At 38.6% G+C, this 19,473-nt stretch overlaps 1 protein-coding gene across 1 annotated transcript in view; it reads right to left on the reverse strand.

Moving 5' to 3' along the window:
* Positions 1–19,473, reverse strand: part of cfap299 (cilia and flagella associated protein 299) — a 67,875-nt gene that overhangs the window by 12,094 nt on the left and 36,308 nt on the right. Inside the window, exon 4 of the mRNA XM_034872929.1 lies at positions 1,563–1,705. Coding sequence (XP_034728820.1) covers positions 1,563–1,705 — 143 coding nt within the window. The remainder of the gene's footprint in view (positions 1–1,562; positions 1,706–19,473) is intronic.

The following is a 19,473-nucleotide window of genomic DNA, read 5'->3' on the forward strand; positions in this document are numbered from 1 at the left end:
TAGGACCATGCAACACACATCTTGTAACTATAAAAATACTGTTGGTGAATCACAATATGCTTGGTTTTGTTATATTTAAAATTCAGACTAAATAGTAAAAACCGTTGTGTTTTGCTTAAATCTCAAAAACATTTCTGTTTTCGTCTGTTTTACTACCTCAGTCTTACTTTTTGTCCTAAAAGTTAAAAATGATTGTGCAAACTTGCTACTAAAATACTCATGTGGCTGTCAGAGCTTCTAGTGAGCTACTGTACCTTTTGGTTCAGCTGTGAACCAAAGATCAAGTCCTACAGAACAAGGATGATCATCAAAACTAAGAAAATAAGATCCAGATCATGGACAAAGGCCTATTTTACCTTTAAAATCTGTCCACATTAGGTCATTAGAGACAATGTTCTGCCCAGTGTCAATGAGGTTACACAGGGTGCATGCCATTTGGCTGAACCCTGAAAATAACCATGTAATACTCTCATTACCCCCTTGTCTAGTCATGTTTGTCCTCATGGGATTTTTCACACCTATCTGAAATGTTGGTAATATGTTACTATGCACGAGCATGTGGAATGTGGGAATGGTTTTGGCTCCGGTAATTTGCTGACAGCTTTATGTGTACACAGCTCTCCTGATAGAAAACGAATTACAAAGATGTTACCTACCTCACTGAGGGACACAGAGTACATTTTAGCTTATACCTGTAAGGTCAGCAGTTTGCCTGTGGCTTGGCTTGGAATTGTGCGACTGGCACTGATGCAGGTAGTTGCTCAACATACAATATATCATATGCCAGGTTAAAAGCACCGGAAAACTTAAAGCAGCCATGTGTTGAACCTAATGGGATAGGCTTTTTTAAAAACTATTATTTTTATTTTTATTCCAATTTTATTATCAATGGACTTGTCATTAGGTATAAATTGGCGTTTCAGGCAAACAACCCAACAACTGTCATTCTAACATGAAAACATCTGACTAGTGCTGCTGCAGCTAACAATTATTTTGATAATCAAATAATCTACGTATAACTTTCTCAAATCATTCCCAGTGAAATTTCCTCGAGACCTAGGTCCCATTTTAAAAGTGCTTGTTGTGTTATACCAACAACCAAAAAACCCAAAGATATTATATTTAAAATGGCATAGAGCATAACCCCAAATCAGCAAGAAGAGCTTGGACACAACTTCAGTTCAGTAATCACTAATGTGAAATGGCAAGCATGGCACATGACAGTGTGTTCTATTACACGCAGGCAATCTGTGATTACAAATTTATTGACTAATTCATGTCTGTCTTGTCCAGAGAGGTTAAGCAATTTGGCAGCTATACTCGGCTTTACTTCGAAAGTGTATCTTCATTCCCCATTCATGCTGAGGCTACAGGGGCTGATGCTGTACATACAAACCATACTGGTCCTTTGCATAGCTACTTCCAAGCCTTGGTCTCTCACGTCAACCTGAATCTTTAATCCTGGATAATAAGATTTCCTTACTCTTTAAATCTTGTCAAATCCCACTCAAGTCAAGGCCTCCCAAACCAACGTGGACATGTTGCAATAGAAGGCGACTTACCATAAATCCGAGCGCCCTGGCATGAGCCTCTTCTTTCCACTGAAATATGGTTCGAAATCTTGGGTCTTGAGTCTGTGGGCGTAGTCTATATAGCCAGATACTTCCTGTCCAAGAGCATTATGATCCCTTATGAAAATGACCGACTGTAAAAAGAGAAAAAGAAGAAAACCCTCTGTGTAAATTATCATGACCATCAAGCCCCTCCTGAGTAAAAGCCAGAAAGGCTAATGTCACTTGTTAAAAGTGGAATGATACGGGGGATCTGTTACAAATCATCCCACTTTGAAATACAAAGACTACCGTTATAGGGTTTAAATCAGAAACAACTCCAACTAATGTCATCCTGCGATGGCCCAAGCTCACCGAGGTGGGCTGTCTACAGAATATCCTGACAGATAAGTGCGTGGGACTCAAGCTTAATCTTTCGATTTACAGTGACTAGAGTCTCAGTTCCGTTCCAGTACACCTACAGTCCAGGCGAGAATGTAGCTTGAAATGACAAGTAATTTGGAGTCCTGAGCCAAAACCTAATACTGTAAGTTGTGTGAATAGTTAAGGAGCTTTTGGGGTAAAAAATAAGGCAGGAAAATCAAGTAAAACCATGTTCTTTAAAAGGTGATTAAAGGTGTGGCCCATGTCAATAAAACGTATTTGCTTTGACTAGAGTCAGTCTGAAATGTTTTTAGACTAATCAATCTCCATGGTCCAGGCTGTAACAATAGCATTTTCCCTTTGAATAACAAAACCACGAAGTGAAAAAACTGTGTTTGGATGTTAAGGTCTTCAGACCCAAATCCAAAACAATAGATGCATAAATAAAAGTTTTTATTTAAAAAAAACATATGACCCAAAAATGATCAGCAGATAGTTTGCCTGGTCTGAAGTAAACCTGAGGATAATTAGACCAAATCCAAAATGTGGCCAACCTCAACAGACCCAAACTGATGTATTACAGTTGCCCATGTTATTAATTGTTATTTAGGATATTAATGAAATTGTATTTGATTCGATTGTTGATATTGACACATTATTATATTTTTTATTGCTAATCATCTGTCAAGATTAATACTTTTCTGTATTGCTTTGGAAATGTAGGTTTCTGTTCTGTCATTCCCAAAAACCTTATGTGACACCATCAGTGGCAACAGCATGATGCTCCACAAATTACACTGCAGTTATCATGACCTAAAATATTATTAAACCTGAGAGGAGTCAGCTTGGGTGTTAGACTACGGACACACAGACCCAAGACCCACGGTAATATCTTGTTAAATGCTAATAAGAAAAATGTAAAAATGTGGCAAAAATGCTCAGAATAAAACAAAAGATTGTTTGAAAAGAGCTACTGGGGAGCACTTGTGGCTTAGGGGTTAAGACCTAAAGAAATAACTAGTGGATGTCAGGGCAACATCAGTTAGCTCTCCATATTCCAAAACACTGCTTTTGATCAGAACTCTATGAGTAAGAAGAAAAAAAGGCTTTGATTTTCCAACGCAAACAAAACACATTAATCTAAAGACAGTTTCCCCCCTTCTCATCAGGGACCAGGTCTTTGAAGTGAGCTCACCCCCAGACATAACCTGGGAGAAGAAAAAGGATGACAAATGGTTTTGGTCACCAGATTCAGACAAAGCAAATGAAAGGCAAGTAGTCCAAATCCTCCCTCAGGTGACATCAGAACATGAAATGATCTTTTCATGTCAATTTGATGGTTTAGATAACACATGATGACAATGGATGGGAAGAACTCCAAACAGAAGACACACTCAGGTGTCAAGAGGTTGTTTTGTCTTCCTTCACAAAGATAAAAAAGCTTTTCTTTCTTTCTTGAGAAAAGGAGGACTCTTTTTTTGTCTCTAACTTGTCTTGTTTACTCTGAGCATGAATGAGTCCCACTTGTAGGCCTACAGTAACACAGTAAGAGGATCCAAGCCAAAGACCTCAGCTAGCGATATCACATATGTATAGGCCTAACTGTCAAGGCAGGGGCCATCTGTGGATCCCTTTACTAAAAAGGCGTGAGATAACTAGCGCTCCAGAGCTCAGAAGAAAAGAGGGTTCCTTTCTCTCGGTCTCTCAAATGTTTAAAACAGATGATATCAGGTTCACAGATGGCTAGAAGCCTGGGCCAGATACCCTATCTACTGGCTTCTGTCCTGCTGCAGCCAGCATGGAAAAGACATCATCAGGTGGACCCATCAAAGGCAAAGGAGACAAGTAACATTTGAGTAGTGGTGCTAAAAATAAATATAGCTAAATTCATCTATAGAGAACATGTAAATTAATCACAAGGACAGTTTGCAAAATGAGTCTGAACAACAACAACATCTTAATTTGATACAGTCTGTGGTGCTGGGCTGTTTTCAGATTTTATAACTGGTTAATTTCCAAATATAAGCCAATTTGGTAAAGATAAAACAATGATGGATTCAATGGCTTTATATAGAACAGGCTCCTGCTAGCTGATTTCATGCTTCTTTACACTAAGTGCAGCATCTAAACTTTTAGGTTGTCTGTTGTCCGTATTTGCTGAATAATATGATTATTCTTGCAGAAATATGTAGCTGCGGTGAACTACAAAAATACAAGTTAGAACACAGACAAGTCAAAAAATCTAAAATAAACTCATATGTATGCATTCAAAATTATTAATTTAATTATTATTATAAGAAATATTTGTGAAAGACAAACTGTAAAGATCACCTGCAGTGTATGTAAAATGTAAAAATGTATGGTGTCACCTTTTCATCCTATGACCCAACCCTAGTAAAATGTTATCTTAAATGATGACCAAATAATCACCAAACACAAATGTCAGACTCCAGTTGCATTAAACAGATTTTTGCATGAACCATGCTGTACACAGATTTTTACTAAATTTTTCATCCGTTTCTAGAAGAATACAGAAAACACATAGGAGCTTAAAATCAGGATGATAAAACCTTGTACCTTAAACCTAAATAAAAACACAAGAATAGGTTTTTTTTCTGCAAACAACCAACATGACTCTCAAGCTCCAATGTTGGAAGGAACCTGGGAACCTCCACCTTACACCATGGAAAACAAGTGGAGGCCTTACGTCACCTGCCAGCAATTACCAAGAACAGGTGCTGTGACCTCACAGGGCAGCGAGTAAGAGGCCCCGCTTTATGGCAAACATCAGTCGGGTTGGTCCCTGAGAAGCCGAGCGCTTCACAGGTCTCAGGTAGAGAACCTGGCTCTTTATGATACTCAATATTCACTTTGCTCTTCTTTGAATTCTTTTTAATGTGTACACATTTGAAATGTCAGCTGGCTGAAAGGAAAATCTCAGTGACCTTAAGATGAAGGTTACATAAACCGATAAAGAACAGTAGACCAGGGGTTTCCTTTAAATCAATTTATGCAGTTGATAAACACAACGAAGCATCTCAAATCCTTGTGGGTACCCACCCCTCAAACAATCTGCTCTGAACATGCTTGTGTGCTTAGAAAAAAAGTGAAACTTGCACAGTGTTGACAATTGTAATTATTGTGGCCTGTGAAAACTGTGGAGGGATACCCAGCCCCTTGACAATAAGTAAAACCCACACAGATGTGAATTATGCCACAAACCTTTAGCTAATCTTTCAAAGCCCCACGGCTGAAAGAAAGGGATTTACAAATTCAAGTCAAACAGAAGCTGACAGCAGGCTGACACGTCCTGTGCCCCTCCTTTGTGCTTTGACAATGTCCTACAGGTGGGGACACAATGGCTGGACCACCTGACATCCTGTGACATGAGGAGGGTATGTCTGAATGAATGTGTGACTGTAGGTGTCTGTTTGTCTGACACAGAAATAATGCAAAATGGCTAAAAAGAGCTAATTAGAGCTAACTTCCACCAGAGCTGGGAATTGAACCTCAATTTGTTTTTTTGGTAACAAGTGGAAAGTGTTCTTAGCACCAAGTAACTCTCAAGTATCAAAAGCTGGAATCAAATGGGCAGCTCAGATTTGTACTTCTATTCTTTAATGCAATATTTACTAATTAAAGTTTTAGAATACTTAAAGCTGGTCGAGGTTAGACAATACTTAACATGCAAGAACTGGAGTCTTTTGTTTTAACATTGACACCCCCAACCTGTCTGCTGGCCTCCATGCCCCCCCTATTCTCAAGCCCACCTCTGCCCCGGGAGGTTTGGTGTCCTGCAGTGTCAGGGAGCTGTGCAGGTGCCTTGTGGTGTCAGCTGTCATACTGTTTATTATTAGTGGTCTGTGCGTTAGGAGGAATCCCGGGCCATCACTAACAACTGTGTAAATTTGTTGGGGTAAGGAAAACATGAATGTGGGAATGTTTTTAGGTGGGAGTCCTTTTTCTGGCAGGCTTTACTCTTGTCCTCTTTCTGGATATACCTTGTGGAGTGTGTGTGTGAGAGTGAGTTTGTTATTTCAGATCCCCATAAGCTACTGTAAAAACATAAGTGGCTAAACATATTGGGATAAACATGATGCATTTGCAATACTTCAATGAAAAAAAACTATTTTATTGTTTAATTACTACTTTCCACTAGAGCTGTCAATCTTCCTGTCAATCTTCCTCTAAAATACCAATCAAATTTAATTTATATTAATTTATAATACTTGAATATTTAATGCTCAAATTCAGCCTGTTATTAATATGTACTGCACTACTGAGGCTTATGCATTGTGAATGCCACTATAAGCATGTGGCTGTTACACGTTCTGTCCGCTAATGGACTTCCAACATTAGCCTGGCCTATTGGCGCATTGCATTTCTGGCACGCCACACTGTTTACATTTTACACCACAAACACACAGCGACAAACCCAAATCAAGAGAGAACCATGGAGCAAACCTTGAAATGAAACATTATCTATTGAAGTGACTCTGATGTAAAGGCTAACGTCGCTCGGTAAGCACACAATGCTAACAGGATTCATAACCAAGCCAAACGTTGTTGTCACTACTATTTTAGGGATTTATCTGTTTCTTGCAGATTGTCACATTACTGAGAATACAGCTATTAGAAGGTAATATGTAAAGTTGAAGCTAACTGTGTAGTCCAGCTAACATTAGCTAACTTTAGCTGTCTCCATGAAGCTCCTAGCTAAGCTCTGATAACTCGTGACACATTAAGGAAACAAGAACGAGCTAACTAATAATAACATGAGCGTTTTGGCTCGGTTGATGTAATTTTAAAGTCACATTAAAACTATTTCCCATCACATGCACACGATGACGATTTTAGACAAGAGGGAGGAGTGACATTGTTCGGACATTACGTTTGTAGTGGCCATGCTTTTATGGGCGCCTGGGTAGCTCACCTGTTAAAGCGGGCGCCCATTTGCAGAGGCTCATTCCTCCAAGCAGCGGCTCAGGGATTGAGTCCGACCTGAGAGACCTCCTCAGTAAGACAGATAGTTCTTAAAATGCTTGGCGACATAACCTGATCATTAAAATACAAACTTTCCTCAGGTTGCTATAGTCTGTTGAGCTTTTTCTCTCCGTTTGATAATAGCCGTATTTACTTAAATTTCTTAAGCAATTATTCGAAATTATTACTGTTTGCCACATATGAAACTAAACTATTAAGTGTGTTCTGCATATTTTTGATGCATGCTCAGTGTGTGTTGACGTGTGAATGTGTGTGTATGTTTTTCAGAGAGTTTAGCGAGAGGTTCAGGAGCTGGCTGAGTATGATTACTTATTTGACTTGAAAGTGACTTGACACAGCTGGCTTGTGTAATGGATGCAATGGTAGAAACCATATGTGTTGAGGTGTCTTGGATCTTTGGGGATCTACCCAAATTACACATTGTGCAGGAAATGTGATCCAGACCAGCGTTTAATTACCGAAGAGTTTGAAGGCACCTGGCTGATCATTTGCACTCCCTAACCCACATTATCCGATGCTAACTGCTCTGACTTTATTTAATATGAACGTAACACTAAGAACATGTTCTTAGCAATCACATCGCAAAGCTTTAAATTAAAGATATAGTCCAGCTCTTTGTTCCAGGAATGCATGTTGTTGCAAATTCTTCTGATCTTTCTAATTTACAAAAAAAAAAACAGTGATCACCGTTGACGAGTCTCAAAATAAATGATTACTAAAAATCATTGATAGGAAATTATTTGCCTTAAAGCTTTGTTAGTCCGTATGTCTGTCCATATGGCTATGACAAATTTTAACATTCCTTTTCATCTAACTGTAACTTCCCTTACAACTGAAAGGTTTTATGTATCATAGCTTTAAAACATCTATAGAATGATTGCACCTTAAGAGGTGTTGGTAGGTTCACCATATCCTCCCTCCTGCTTTCTCTCCAGAGCAGTATCTGCCACAGAAACAAGAGTGGTATCGATCTTTTCTTCTCACTTTTGCAAAGAGGATGAATAAGAGTGTTTCCCACAATATTGAACTATTCTCTTGAATATTGGGGGACTGTATATAGACTAATCTCATTGTCTAACAGTACATTTGGCAAACCTTTTAAATTATCCAAATGTTCAGGACTGCTTAGTGGCCCTGCTAGATTTTTTCTTAAGAAAAAACATTTCCACCTGGTTATTTTATCTATAAACAGTTAATAAACAATTTCACAATATATACAATATATCACAAAATGCATTATTGATATTGTGATGCATAATCACATAAACTGTCATAGCAGATGTTTGCAGACAAAACAGCATAGTATCTATAGCCAGACTGATACCGGAGTTTGGAGGTCAATATCGATATGTAAGTGTTAAAAATGTTCAATAATAACATATACCAATATTGTTTTACATAAAAACTAAAAATTCAACTTGTCAGTTATCTCTGGTGGACAAACTATGTGATGAAGACACCCTTTCTACATTACCCAAAACAAATCTTTGATCCTGTATGGCCCAGTATATATCGGTGTATTTCCGGGAACAAAACCACCATTACAACGAGCACTTCCAAAAAGCTATTTTACATTTTACAAAAACTTTGAAAAAGTGCCACAATACATACATCTATTTTACACACTGTCTCTTTGTAAAATATGTTGGAGTGTGCCTTTTTGATACAAGAGCAGGGTTGTGATTTGTTTGCACAGTGCTGTGAGTCACCATAATCTGTTTAAGCAACCTTTAACATACCCTCTCATCACAACCCTCCACATGGGCCGCTGATAGACTGCAGCCACCCTGCTCAGACCTCCACACTCTCTCCTGGCAAATGCTTCTGCTTTTCCATCCACCAAAAAGTCTACATCCAAGTTTAATTTTAAAATGAGTCTATATCTACGAAACTAAATAAAGACTAGGGCTCTGATTGTTTCCATTCAGCAGAGAGATGAACACATTCCACCTTTGCCCCACAGATTCAGTGGTCACAATGACAGTATTTTAAACCTTGTCATTTCTGTCACCATCTATGATCCCACTGTGCCGTCATGTCACTGAGATACCTCACCATTGTGTCAAAGAAAAGACAATTTTTGGTTGTAAGTGCCACAGCATGCCTTATTGTGTGCATGCAATAAGGATGGAAATAATCAAAAGACATTTCTTTTCCTTTCGTTTATAATTACAGGGTGTGTCACTAGACAGATGTCTTGGCACCGGATACAAAAATGCACAAGTCAACTGTTCAAAAGGACTTCTTGCCCTACATGGTGGTTTAATTTTATATCTGTATTCTCTTAAAGCCCTGCACAAAGACTGGCGAGGCCACACAAAACGGTGCAAAGAAATCCTTTTTTCCCTATGCAATGTTTTATTGGTTTTTTGTTTTAAAGCTATAGCGCGTAGATCCATCAGGAATTCTAGTTCTTCTAAGTAATGACAACACCACTGATGTTGGATGCACATGAAATTAGCCTTCCCTAAATGCACACACACCCCTTTCCCCTCCTCTATGCAGTTGCTAGATGCCAAGGAGGACTTGGAGGATTCAAAAAACATGATTAACTCTTCAGAAGAGGTCATTCTCTTCTCTCGAGTTTCTGCTCACGAAAGTTGCCGGAGGACACCAGTTTCTGAACACATAAAAAATACAGAGAGTTTTGTGGAGCTGATAGTCTAAATTTGTTTTCTAGCAAATCATTTGGCAATGGTTTGAATGAGACGGACATTCATCATTATGAAAAGGTTACGCACTAAAGCTTTACCTACAAAAGCAACTTACAAAATATTTGCTCATTACAAAACTAACACTGGGTATTTGCTTCCGCCTGCTCCTTCTCAAACCAATACTTTGAGATATATATTCTTAGTTTGTGTTTCATTTTGTGGTTTTAATTTTATTATTTTGTCTCGCAACATCGTTGATTGTTCAAGATAAATAAATAAATGAAAGGATTTTTCTTTTGCAAGCTCACCTCTGGTCAATCCTTATCATTTAAACTCATTCTATTTAACTTTGTTAATGATCATCTACAATGAATGAATTTAATGTCAAAATTTCCATCGGCATTATGTTTTTCCCTTCTTTCTTTGAGAACTGGGTTGTAACTGTATACGTTTCTGTGGTTTTGCATGAAATGAAGGGCGTGTTAGTGCATCTACAATGTAAGAGTTTTTTTGTTCATTTGTTTGTCATATAAAACCTTGAAGACCACAAGAATTTCCCCAATTTGTGAAATTCTGGGAAGTTGAAGTATGAGTATGAGAGAAAGCCAAATAGTACTTGGAGGATATGTGACCTAAAGTCTAGATTAGGTAATATAGTATGTTGGGCTAAATTGCTAAATTTGGGGTAATGCATGGCAAACAAGGATGCTAGAATATGGGGATGTTTGGCTGTTGTTTAGACGTGAGTTTATCAAAAAGGCTGTTATTTGTTTACCCCAAGTGCGTTCCATCTTCATCCATAAACAGACTGCATGGGTGTTTGTGCAAGAGACGGAATAAATAAATCCAGAAGCAGGTGCCCTCCCATTGGGCTTTCTAAACACCCAATGGTAGACAGCTACGCCCAGTGAGGTTAGCCATGAGGGCAGAACAACTGTGGCCAGATACCAAAGGGGAAGCAGCTCGGTCAATCAGTAAGGAAGGCAAGGCAGCTAGCTCAACCCTCGGCTGCGTTGGCCTCTGTCTTTTTGGAGAACTCGACAGTAAAGCCTTCACCACAAAATAAGTGGCTTGAACCCACACACTTCAAATTACAGGGCACTCAGAATCAGAAAATGCTATCCTGCTTTTTGCAATTGGTGTTTTAGAAAATCTATTAAAACCTCCTTAGTTTGGCCCACGGTGCAGCTTCACTGTTTTTCTCCAACTGCATCAGTTCACATCGGCTTTATGAATTTTGTTTTTTCTGGAGTATTTTCAATGTCCTCGTGCAACAACACGCAAATACTCTACAGAGTACACACGGCCGTATGGAAATATTGTAGCAATATGGTTTCTTATCTAAAAGTTATGGTTGTCTTTGGAAGACATGTTGGATGTGCCTATTAAACTCTAGGCCTCCCTGGGAAAGAGTAACATAGTCACAACGTGCTCTTACTGTAGTAGTGCCACTTCCTGTTGCAGCATAAAGCAGTGATGGGAACATGAAAACATGACATGGACAGATTTCATAAAATCAACACTTCAAGTAGCTTAACAGCAACTCAGTTTTGGTACAACCAATTTAAATGTGGATTTTTGTCACAAGGAGTTTGATACAAAAGTCAAAAGTCCTTTGTATAACTTGTAATTCTACTTTTCTTCACTCATTTAAAGTGTTATTTTAAACTGAAACATATAAAACAGAAAAGGTTAAGTTGCAATGAATGTAGACCTGTAACGACGGAACCAGCAGAGTGGTTTGCAAGATTTGCAACGATAGACCATCTGCTGTGTGGTTCAACACAGTGGAAAGAAGTTATTTTTTTCTTTCTTTTTTCTTTTAAACGGCACTATCTCTTAACAAGCTTGCTTTTACTACCAAAACAACTAACTTTCGATGTCCAAAAGTCACTGCTCAATTACCAGACAAAAAGACAAAGCCAACAGTAAACCAATGGGATCTCTCTAAAGTATGCAACCTGTTAAAGAGACTTAAAGGTTGGAAATCCTTGGCAGGTGACACCCGTTTTCCTGCTCTCTACAACTGCAGCTGATAAAGGCCTTCCCATATGGTGAATAAGCTGTCAGCCTGACAGGTGGCATCACTTACGGCACTTGGTACATAGCCCTGTACAGAAAAAGGGTAAAGTATCTGCTCTCTGGAAAAGAAAAAAATCCTGCCCCTACAGTAAATTAGTTGCATGCCTGAATTCAGGGAGGAATTACAGGTTGAGAATAGCAGGCGGGTCTGGCACATGTGGTCAAAACACAAATCAGTCAAATGCCATCTCAGCTACGGATTTCAGACACCAAAGTGACCAAACAAGGCATATCTTATCCCTCCCCTTCACGACTACAATCATTTTCCACATTCCAATGGCTTTTAAATTACCAGTGGGAAGAAGAATACAAGTTTAGCCTAAAATACATGTGAAAGCAGTGCAGCTGCTTGTCCACTGGTGAGTTACTGGTGACTTTGTGGGCACTTTAATCCATTCTGTTACATTTCCTGTCCTGTTTAGCAACCTTTTATTTTATTGTGCAAGTCTGAGGGCTGGCACATTGCAGCAGCAGTTAAAATGTATGGGCTCTTTAGAAATATCATTAAGATTTACATGTGTGTCAAAAATGCTAGTGCAAGATACAGAAACTATTCTGAGGCTGCCTAGTTCCAAACAGCATATGTCATGCCTTTGAACTGTATATATGTCCCATTAGAGCATGCAAGTTCTACTTTTTTTTAAAATCCTGTATGTCCATCTTTGTTGCAAAAAATTCAATACCAGTAACCTTAAAAAAATACGGACACCAAAACTCCCTCCCTGAAGTGGGACAATCCCACGTACCGTTCACGCCAAACATAAAAGAGTAAAATATCAATCTGTCAACCTTGGCAACAGAACGCTAATGCCTACTGACCTCAATAAGACGCCAAAGGTGTATGGCAGAAGAAGCATCAATGGAAAAGGATATCAGGGTTTTTCCTGGTTCTGAATGGGCTTTGTGGAGGCCACATGAATCTGGGGTCTGGGGGTGCAATGTCTGTTTATGTCAAGTAAAACTCATAATTCTGGTGGCAAGTAACAATTCAACAATAGATTATGAGTAAAAATACAGTAGTAGTGTATTCAACCGCTACAGTTTGGCATGCGTGAACAGCGGATTAATTACAAATGTAACTATCAGAGACAGAGCGTGGATCCGCACCAAGACTCATGCTGGCTACTCCTGAATTTCAAAACAATATAATGGCGGTTTGTTCGGAATACAATCTAGCATTTTACAAAAATACTTCATTTAAGATCGACAAAGGTAAGATCAACAAAGGTGCAAACAGAGATCCCATTAGTGCTAGCTTCACAGCAAAGTGTTTAGATTCAGTTAAATCAGTGCCAGACGCACGTCCATGAGAGGGAAGCTGACTGCTGAAAATCAGACGTTTTGGTGCTTGTGAATTTCCTTTGATGCTGGATAAAAACCTTTTTAGGGGGCGCTAAAACATTCTCTACTGGACATCACATATGAGAATAATATCCAGAGAAAGGTGAACTTAACTCAACAACAATGGCGACAAAGTCTTACACCAACATATGTACATCTACCATAAATCCTTCACCCTAATCACGGTTACCAAATAGGTTAATTTTAGGGCTGGAGACCAAGAAAACCAAGAATGGTTTTATTCAGAAGAAAAGCTATATGTTGTGACCCCCAGTTAACTCCAAATCCATGTTTTATATCTTTAATTATGTATTCTAAATTGTCTGAAGATAGGACAAGCAGTGAGCATTTGAGAAATGTATTTTCTTGACCAAAACGAGCAGTAATCATCTTTCAAAGGACCAAAGATGAACACATAACTAAACACTAAACTGCTTACACACAGAGATATGCTTTTGCAGGTGTGTGAAACTGGTAATGGTTTGTGTGAGTTGTAAAGCAAGCATTTATCAAGATCTGAGTCCCTGAGAATTTCTTCATGAATGCCTGACACAAAAGTCTTGAGGTTTTCTTGTCTTTGTTTTTCAGTGGGGAGCTCCTCTGAATATAAGCTACTGTGTTTTCTTGGGGGAACAAAGGCGAGACCTTGAGGTAACTGTAGCTGTGTTAAGGATTTTTATTTCTCATGCATCTGTGTGAAAAGGGGGCATGCAAACAATGTTACCATCTGTGGTAGACGCCATATCATCTGTGACAACTGATTCAACACTGTGGAATAGCAAGGTTGTTTTGACTGTAACTGATATGCTAACAAATTAACACAATAAAATGTATGACTGTCAATCATAATTGGCTGGCTTGTCTGGAAAAATTATATTATTTTTTATATATATAAATATATATATATACACTATAGAACAAAGGGTTCAGAACTTCAAACATTTTTGACCTGAGGATTACTTACACATGACACTGTCATGGACTATGACTTTATGTATTGTATACGTCTTTTATACATTTGTCCTGCATTTAGTATCTTGCATTGCCTAAACGTTTACAAAAAAAGTGATCTTTCCTAACCTTAAACAAGTAGCGTAAACGTAACGTACCTAGAATAAATGTGGGACAAAGTCCAGTTTTTTCCTATGCCAAGCTATTTCCACCAACCCACTCCCTATGACTTCTGTGCTGTATACGGATGTCACAGTTCCTAGATGTGAAAAGATGCCATCTTTGGGTTTTGCATTTCCTCCAAAACATGTAGTTTTGCAGAAGAAACCTGACTATACTTAATTTTGTCATCTTTTCAATGTGAACATTACATACTCAAAATCAGATTAGAATTAGTATTTAGTATGAGTCACAGCTACAGTATTCCTTTGGTATGGGGCTTCATCGGCTGCATCTGTACAATTGATTCAACGCAGAGATGACATGCAACATCTCTTAACTTAAATCATAAACATTCTGCATGTCATGCGACTAGAATACAGAAACAAATTCATCTTGGTGGGTCCAAATACTTGTCATTGTCACCTTGGAGACAAATCATTATAAAGTGGTTCAAATTATCGTACAGAGTTACCCACAGTGCAGCTATGCAAAAATTACACAGTACCCTTAGTTCTAAAGTGGGCACGAACAACGCTGCCACAAACAACTTTATTTTTGAGTGCACTCCCTTCCTGTTATTTGAGGCGGATGTTTTAACAGATTTTTTTAGTGGAGGCAAATGCATGTTACATTGGTCAGCTGCATCTGCAGCTCAAAAGATACAGCAGTGCCCGAGCTCACAAAAGGTACTACTTTAGGCACAGATGTTGGCTGCAGTGACCGCATGACGATGATCCGGCAGTAGTAAACACATACCAATCTTTCACTCGGACACATAATGGAATTTAAAAAGTGACCAGCACCTTCCATAGAGATAACTGGAATCTGAGGACCAACAGCTTGCCGAATTCTTCTCCTTCTGTCATTGCTGCATACAAGGTGCGGACATGAGCTCACATGATACAATAGACAAAAATATGACGTTTCTATTCTGTAGTATACATTCTCAAACACACTTAAAACCCTTGCATAAATCAGTGGTCTTCAAGGCTACATAGGAGAAATACATTGCTGCTAAGTGGAGAAGCAGCTCTGCATTTTCACTGTATTATATTGATGTACACCTGAAACTATATTGACAGTTTTCCATTACATTAACATAATCTAGTAACAGCGGCTTCTTTGAATCAAATATCTAATACACTTTATATATTAACTAAAAGCAGTGTTTCTATAAGAAAAGTAAAAAGAATTCCACCCCTCCAAAGAATTTGTATATAAGACGAGTTCTAAGAACACAAAACAATGAACCCTGTAGATGAGAATGTCACCTCATGCAGTGTGAAATGGGTTAATGATTTAATTGCATTAGTGATCCATCTATTGGCAGTTTCAAAAACACCCTAATAACAATTCTAGGAACTGTATAGGTGTGTAAGACCCATCTGACATCCCTTTATCTTGTCCTGTAACTCAAATCTACTCAAACTTCACAAATTAAAGCAACTGACATCCCTAATATAAAACAAACAGGAATGTTTCTTTGATCTGGAACCACACAGATTCCTTGCCAGATTTGCCAGTCTGATCCTGTTAATACTAAATGTCCACTTACAGTTTGTGACCTCTGACGTCACAAAGTTCTTTAAAAGGGAGGTTTACATGAAAAATGTTCAATAAATCTACTTAGGTAGGAAATCCAAGTGATTTTAATGTGTTTGTCAACATAGGTTTAAATCTTCATTTCAGCTCAGGTGTGGAAAACAGAAGGCGGCAAGAGAAAAAAGAACGAGGAAGTTAAGAGGGAGTTGTCCTCTGAATTACCTCTGTGAAAACACACTCCCCAGAAAGCCCCTGAGAAATTATTATTTTCCTTCCTTCTTTGTCTTGGACAAAGTTTGGTAGAGTTTTTGTCAGATGAAATGAGACTAAGGGATTTAGTGTCTTTATTTCCCACGTTTTTTACTGACTACATGTCTTTGATGGGATCTAACTGCTTCTCTGCACTGCAAGTTCTGAGTAAAAAGTACATGGGTTGGACTGTAGAAGTTCCCATTCACCATTGTGAATCTAAAGCCACTTACACACATAGTTCCTGGTAAATTACTGGGATGACATTTCAGGCGCTGCGTCACTATTCACACATGCACTAGCCTACATTAAAGAACATTTCCGTCTCACGCCCTTTCACACATGCCATGGCAATGCCGGAATAGCTGGGGCGAGGAACAGTCCAGCAGATGGCGGTAATGCAACTATCATGGATGCCAACCGCCAATAAACTCAACAAAAGAAGAAGAAGATGGGGGGGGCAATGCTGGATGCACGTGGTGAAAGACCGCTCTTGCATTGCAATTGCAGGCAAGGAGCTGATTTGGTCCAGTGCCCAATGTTCTTGTACTGTATTTAATATTCAACAAATTTGCCTGTTAGTTATCAAATCACACACAAAAAAATGGCGTAAATGCTCAATTTTAAACAAGTCGCGTTTTCAAATACATCATCAGAGTCATCAGAGACCCCACGTGAAAGCGTCAGATGGACGTAACCCTTTTTGTGCTTGTCCCTGCAATAATACTGCTTTCATTAACAACACTGATCCCCAGCTGTCCCGGCATTTTCCCTGAAATGTTACCAAGTCTTTAGGTGGGAAATTTGTGGTACAGATTTCCTTTAATATTGATTCCTGCTCCTATTCACACATGACCTCATGCAGAAAATGGTTTAGGTGTGAAAGGGGATTAACACAACACTGATCTGGTTAGTGTTTAATATCTTCCAACTTTTTAGTTAACAGGCTGTTCATTGTACTGTCTGTTAACTAAAAAGGAGAGAACAAAAATGTTTTGGCTTTGTGGTGTAAACAACAATGTACCCCAGCGCACTGCATCACAGTAATAGACTTTTCAAATGAGATACTTATGACAAGTTTTTGTGAGCTATGTAGGCAATTTAAACATGATTAAAAAAAACAGAACTGCCATAGTATGTGTGAAACAGAAAAAAAAAAAACAGGAAGGTATGGAGTGTTTATTTCTGCCAGACTTTTGTGCTTTTGTCCAAATGCTGCTTGTGCAGGATGTTGAAAGGCCACAGTACTAAGGTCCATGACCAACCACATAAAGCTGTAAAAATGACTGAATCTCAAATTCATTTCCTCAACATCTTGCATCCTCTGATACAGGGAGCCACATAGTTAATGCTTAGAAAGGTTAATCATGATATTGTTTACCACAATCCAAACACAGTGTTTACATTCAGAGTGACATGTGAGACTGCTATTTTGTGAGAAAAAAATCGAATATCTAAAGCAAAAGACACATAGTTTGGTACCCTTTCTCCAGGTAGAGAGAGAGAGAGAGTCAATAGCAAAACGAAACTGGACATTCCAAACTGTAAATCTCTAAAAACTTACATGCTAAAGAACTTGCATTGTTGATGTTTGAGCTTTACCAGTATTTTATTTCTAGAGTTATAATGTGTAAAAATTGTGCAATTATGCACCATAACTGTTATTGGCAGGTGTGTAGCGTAGGACCAAAACCTTTTGAGTGAGCAGAATCCCACAAACGTGTTGAGTTGTACTCTTTCTTAGCTTCAGTAATTATTCAGGTTATTAATTACAAGTCCATTTAAATGCGTGTTCTTTTTAAAATTTTATTTTCAATATTCTGCAACCCTACACTTAAGCAAAGTCTTGCCCCTCTTGTAAGGAGTGTTAGCTAAAAGCTTGAATTGTGAAACATACTATATCTAACCTGCTCTAAAGGAACAAGAGATTTTCTTCCTTTCTTTAGATGTACAATTAAAAAGCGGAAGAAACAAAGATTGCAAAATATATATGGCTTTACGTAGAACAAGAGAAATTACTTACTGTTACAAGTTCCATAATCCTCATCTAAAAACCAAGTAAGTGTGTGTATTACTAATATGTAAAGACTGTACAGCAAAATATAAAACAAATCATACAACTGTATAGAAATATCAGGCATTTAAGGTCTTATCAAAAATGACTTACAGTATTAAAAGAATTGGCTTATGTCTAACTCTCATCACATAAATAATGCGCAATCAGTAGCAGTGTGTGAAAAGGCTACAGCCACTGTGTCTTAACAATACAGATCTAACAAATTATTGCATAACTTTGGAAAGATCATGAATCCACTTCCAAAGGAGACGACTTTGCTCACACATTCCCCCTCCATGAACTCCACTTACCCCTTGTAACCACTTCTCGTGTTTTAGCCTAAACTGACAATCCTTTGACATAAAACAGACATCAAAGTCACTGGGTGGGGCACAATTTCCTCCTAAAATGTTTTGAGATTAGTCTGATCTTAGCAAATCTACCAAAACGTAATTTGCAGACATAACCCAATTATCTTCCTGTTCAAAGCAAGTATGCTATGCGTTATTACAAATCGTCTTCTGAGACACTTCAACATTTTACATCTCCATGTCCCCATTGGAAATGTTAACATTTGTGGTGTGTGTCTGTCACAGCGGGCTTTGCTTTGAGGGTTTGAGTGAACAAGCACTTTTCTAATTGTCAGCTCTTGCTCCCACTGCACATTAATCTGAGCAGCGCAGCCAGGGGTTAGGACAGGGGAAGTCCCTGCCCGTTGATCTCGCATGAACCACAAAGTACACACAAACGCAACTAAATGTACCCATGCATGTGTATGCAAACAAGAACGCACACAGTATATGCACGTGTGAGTAGTCCAAACGCACACATTTAAGTACACACTCGCACTCACACTCACACATACACACAATATTGATTCCAGTCCATGGCCTAATGGGAACCAGCCTTCTTACAACTCACTGCATGTGACATGATTGAGTTGCACTGTATAAGTCTGTTAACATTTACGAATATAACCGAGTCAAGCAAGGAACCACCAGTGTGCTAAAGGCAGGGTGGCCTCATGGTTATAGCAACCACCTTGTAACTAGAAGGTCACATGCGTGATCCCTAAAATGGCCCATATGTCCATCAAATAAATTGAAGCCAAACCCTTTAATTCATTGCAACAGGCTCTAAATGTCAGCTAAACGCCAAGTGTGCAAACGATATGGGCTACGGCCTTTAGAATACAAATGAAACTTTTAAATTCACCGATCAGCACTTCTATATTTCACTCAAGTTCGCATGAAATTGATTGTGAGTGAAGCTAGCTTTACTTTACAACCATCTCTTCCAGAAGTCTGCAACACATTATTCCACACATTCCGCATGGTCAGGTTGGGTTTTGGGCCTAAACTTTAAATTTTACAACTTGACATTGAAGCTGCCATATTCACTATTTATAATACTGTTTGTATGTGGGAGCGAGTGCTCATAGTGATGAACCCACAAGTATAGAGAATTATCACCCAAATCTGCAGTTTCCCTAAGCTCT

Source organism: Etheostoma cragini, chromosome 5 (assembly GCF_013103735.1).
Source record: "Etheostoma cragini isolate CJK2018 chromosome 5, CSU_Ecrag_1.0, whole genome shotgun sequence".
In the NCBI taxonomy this organism is placed as follows: Eukaryota; Metazoa; Chordata; class Actinopteri; order Perciformes; family Percidae; genus Etheostoma; species Etheostoma cragini.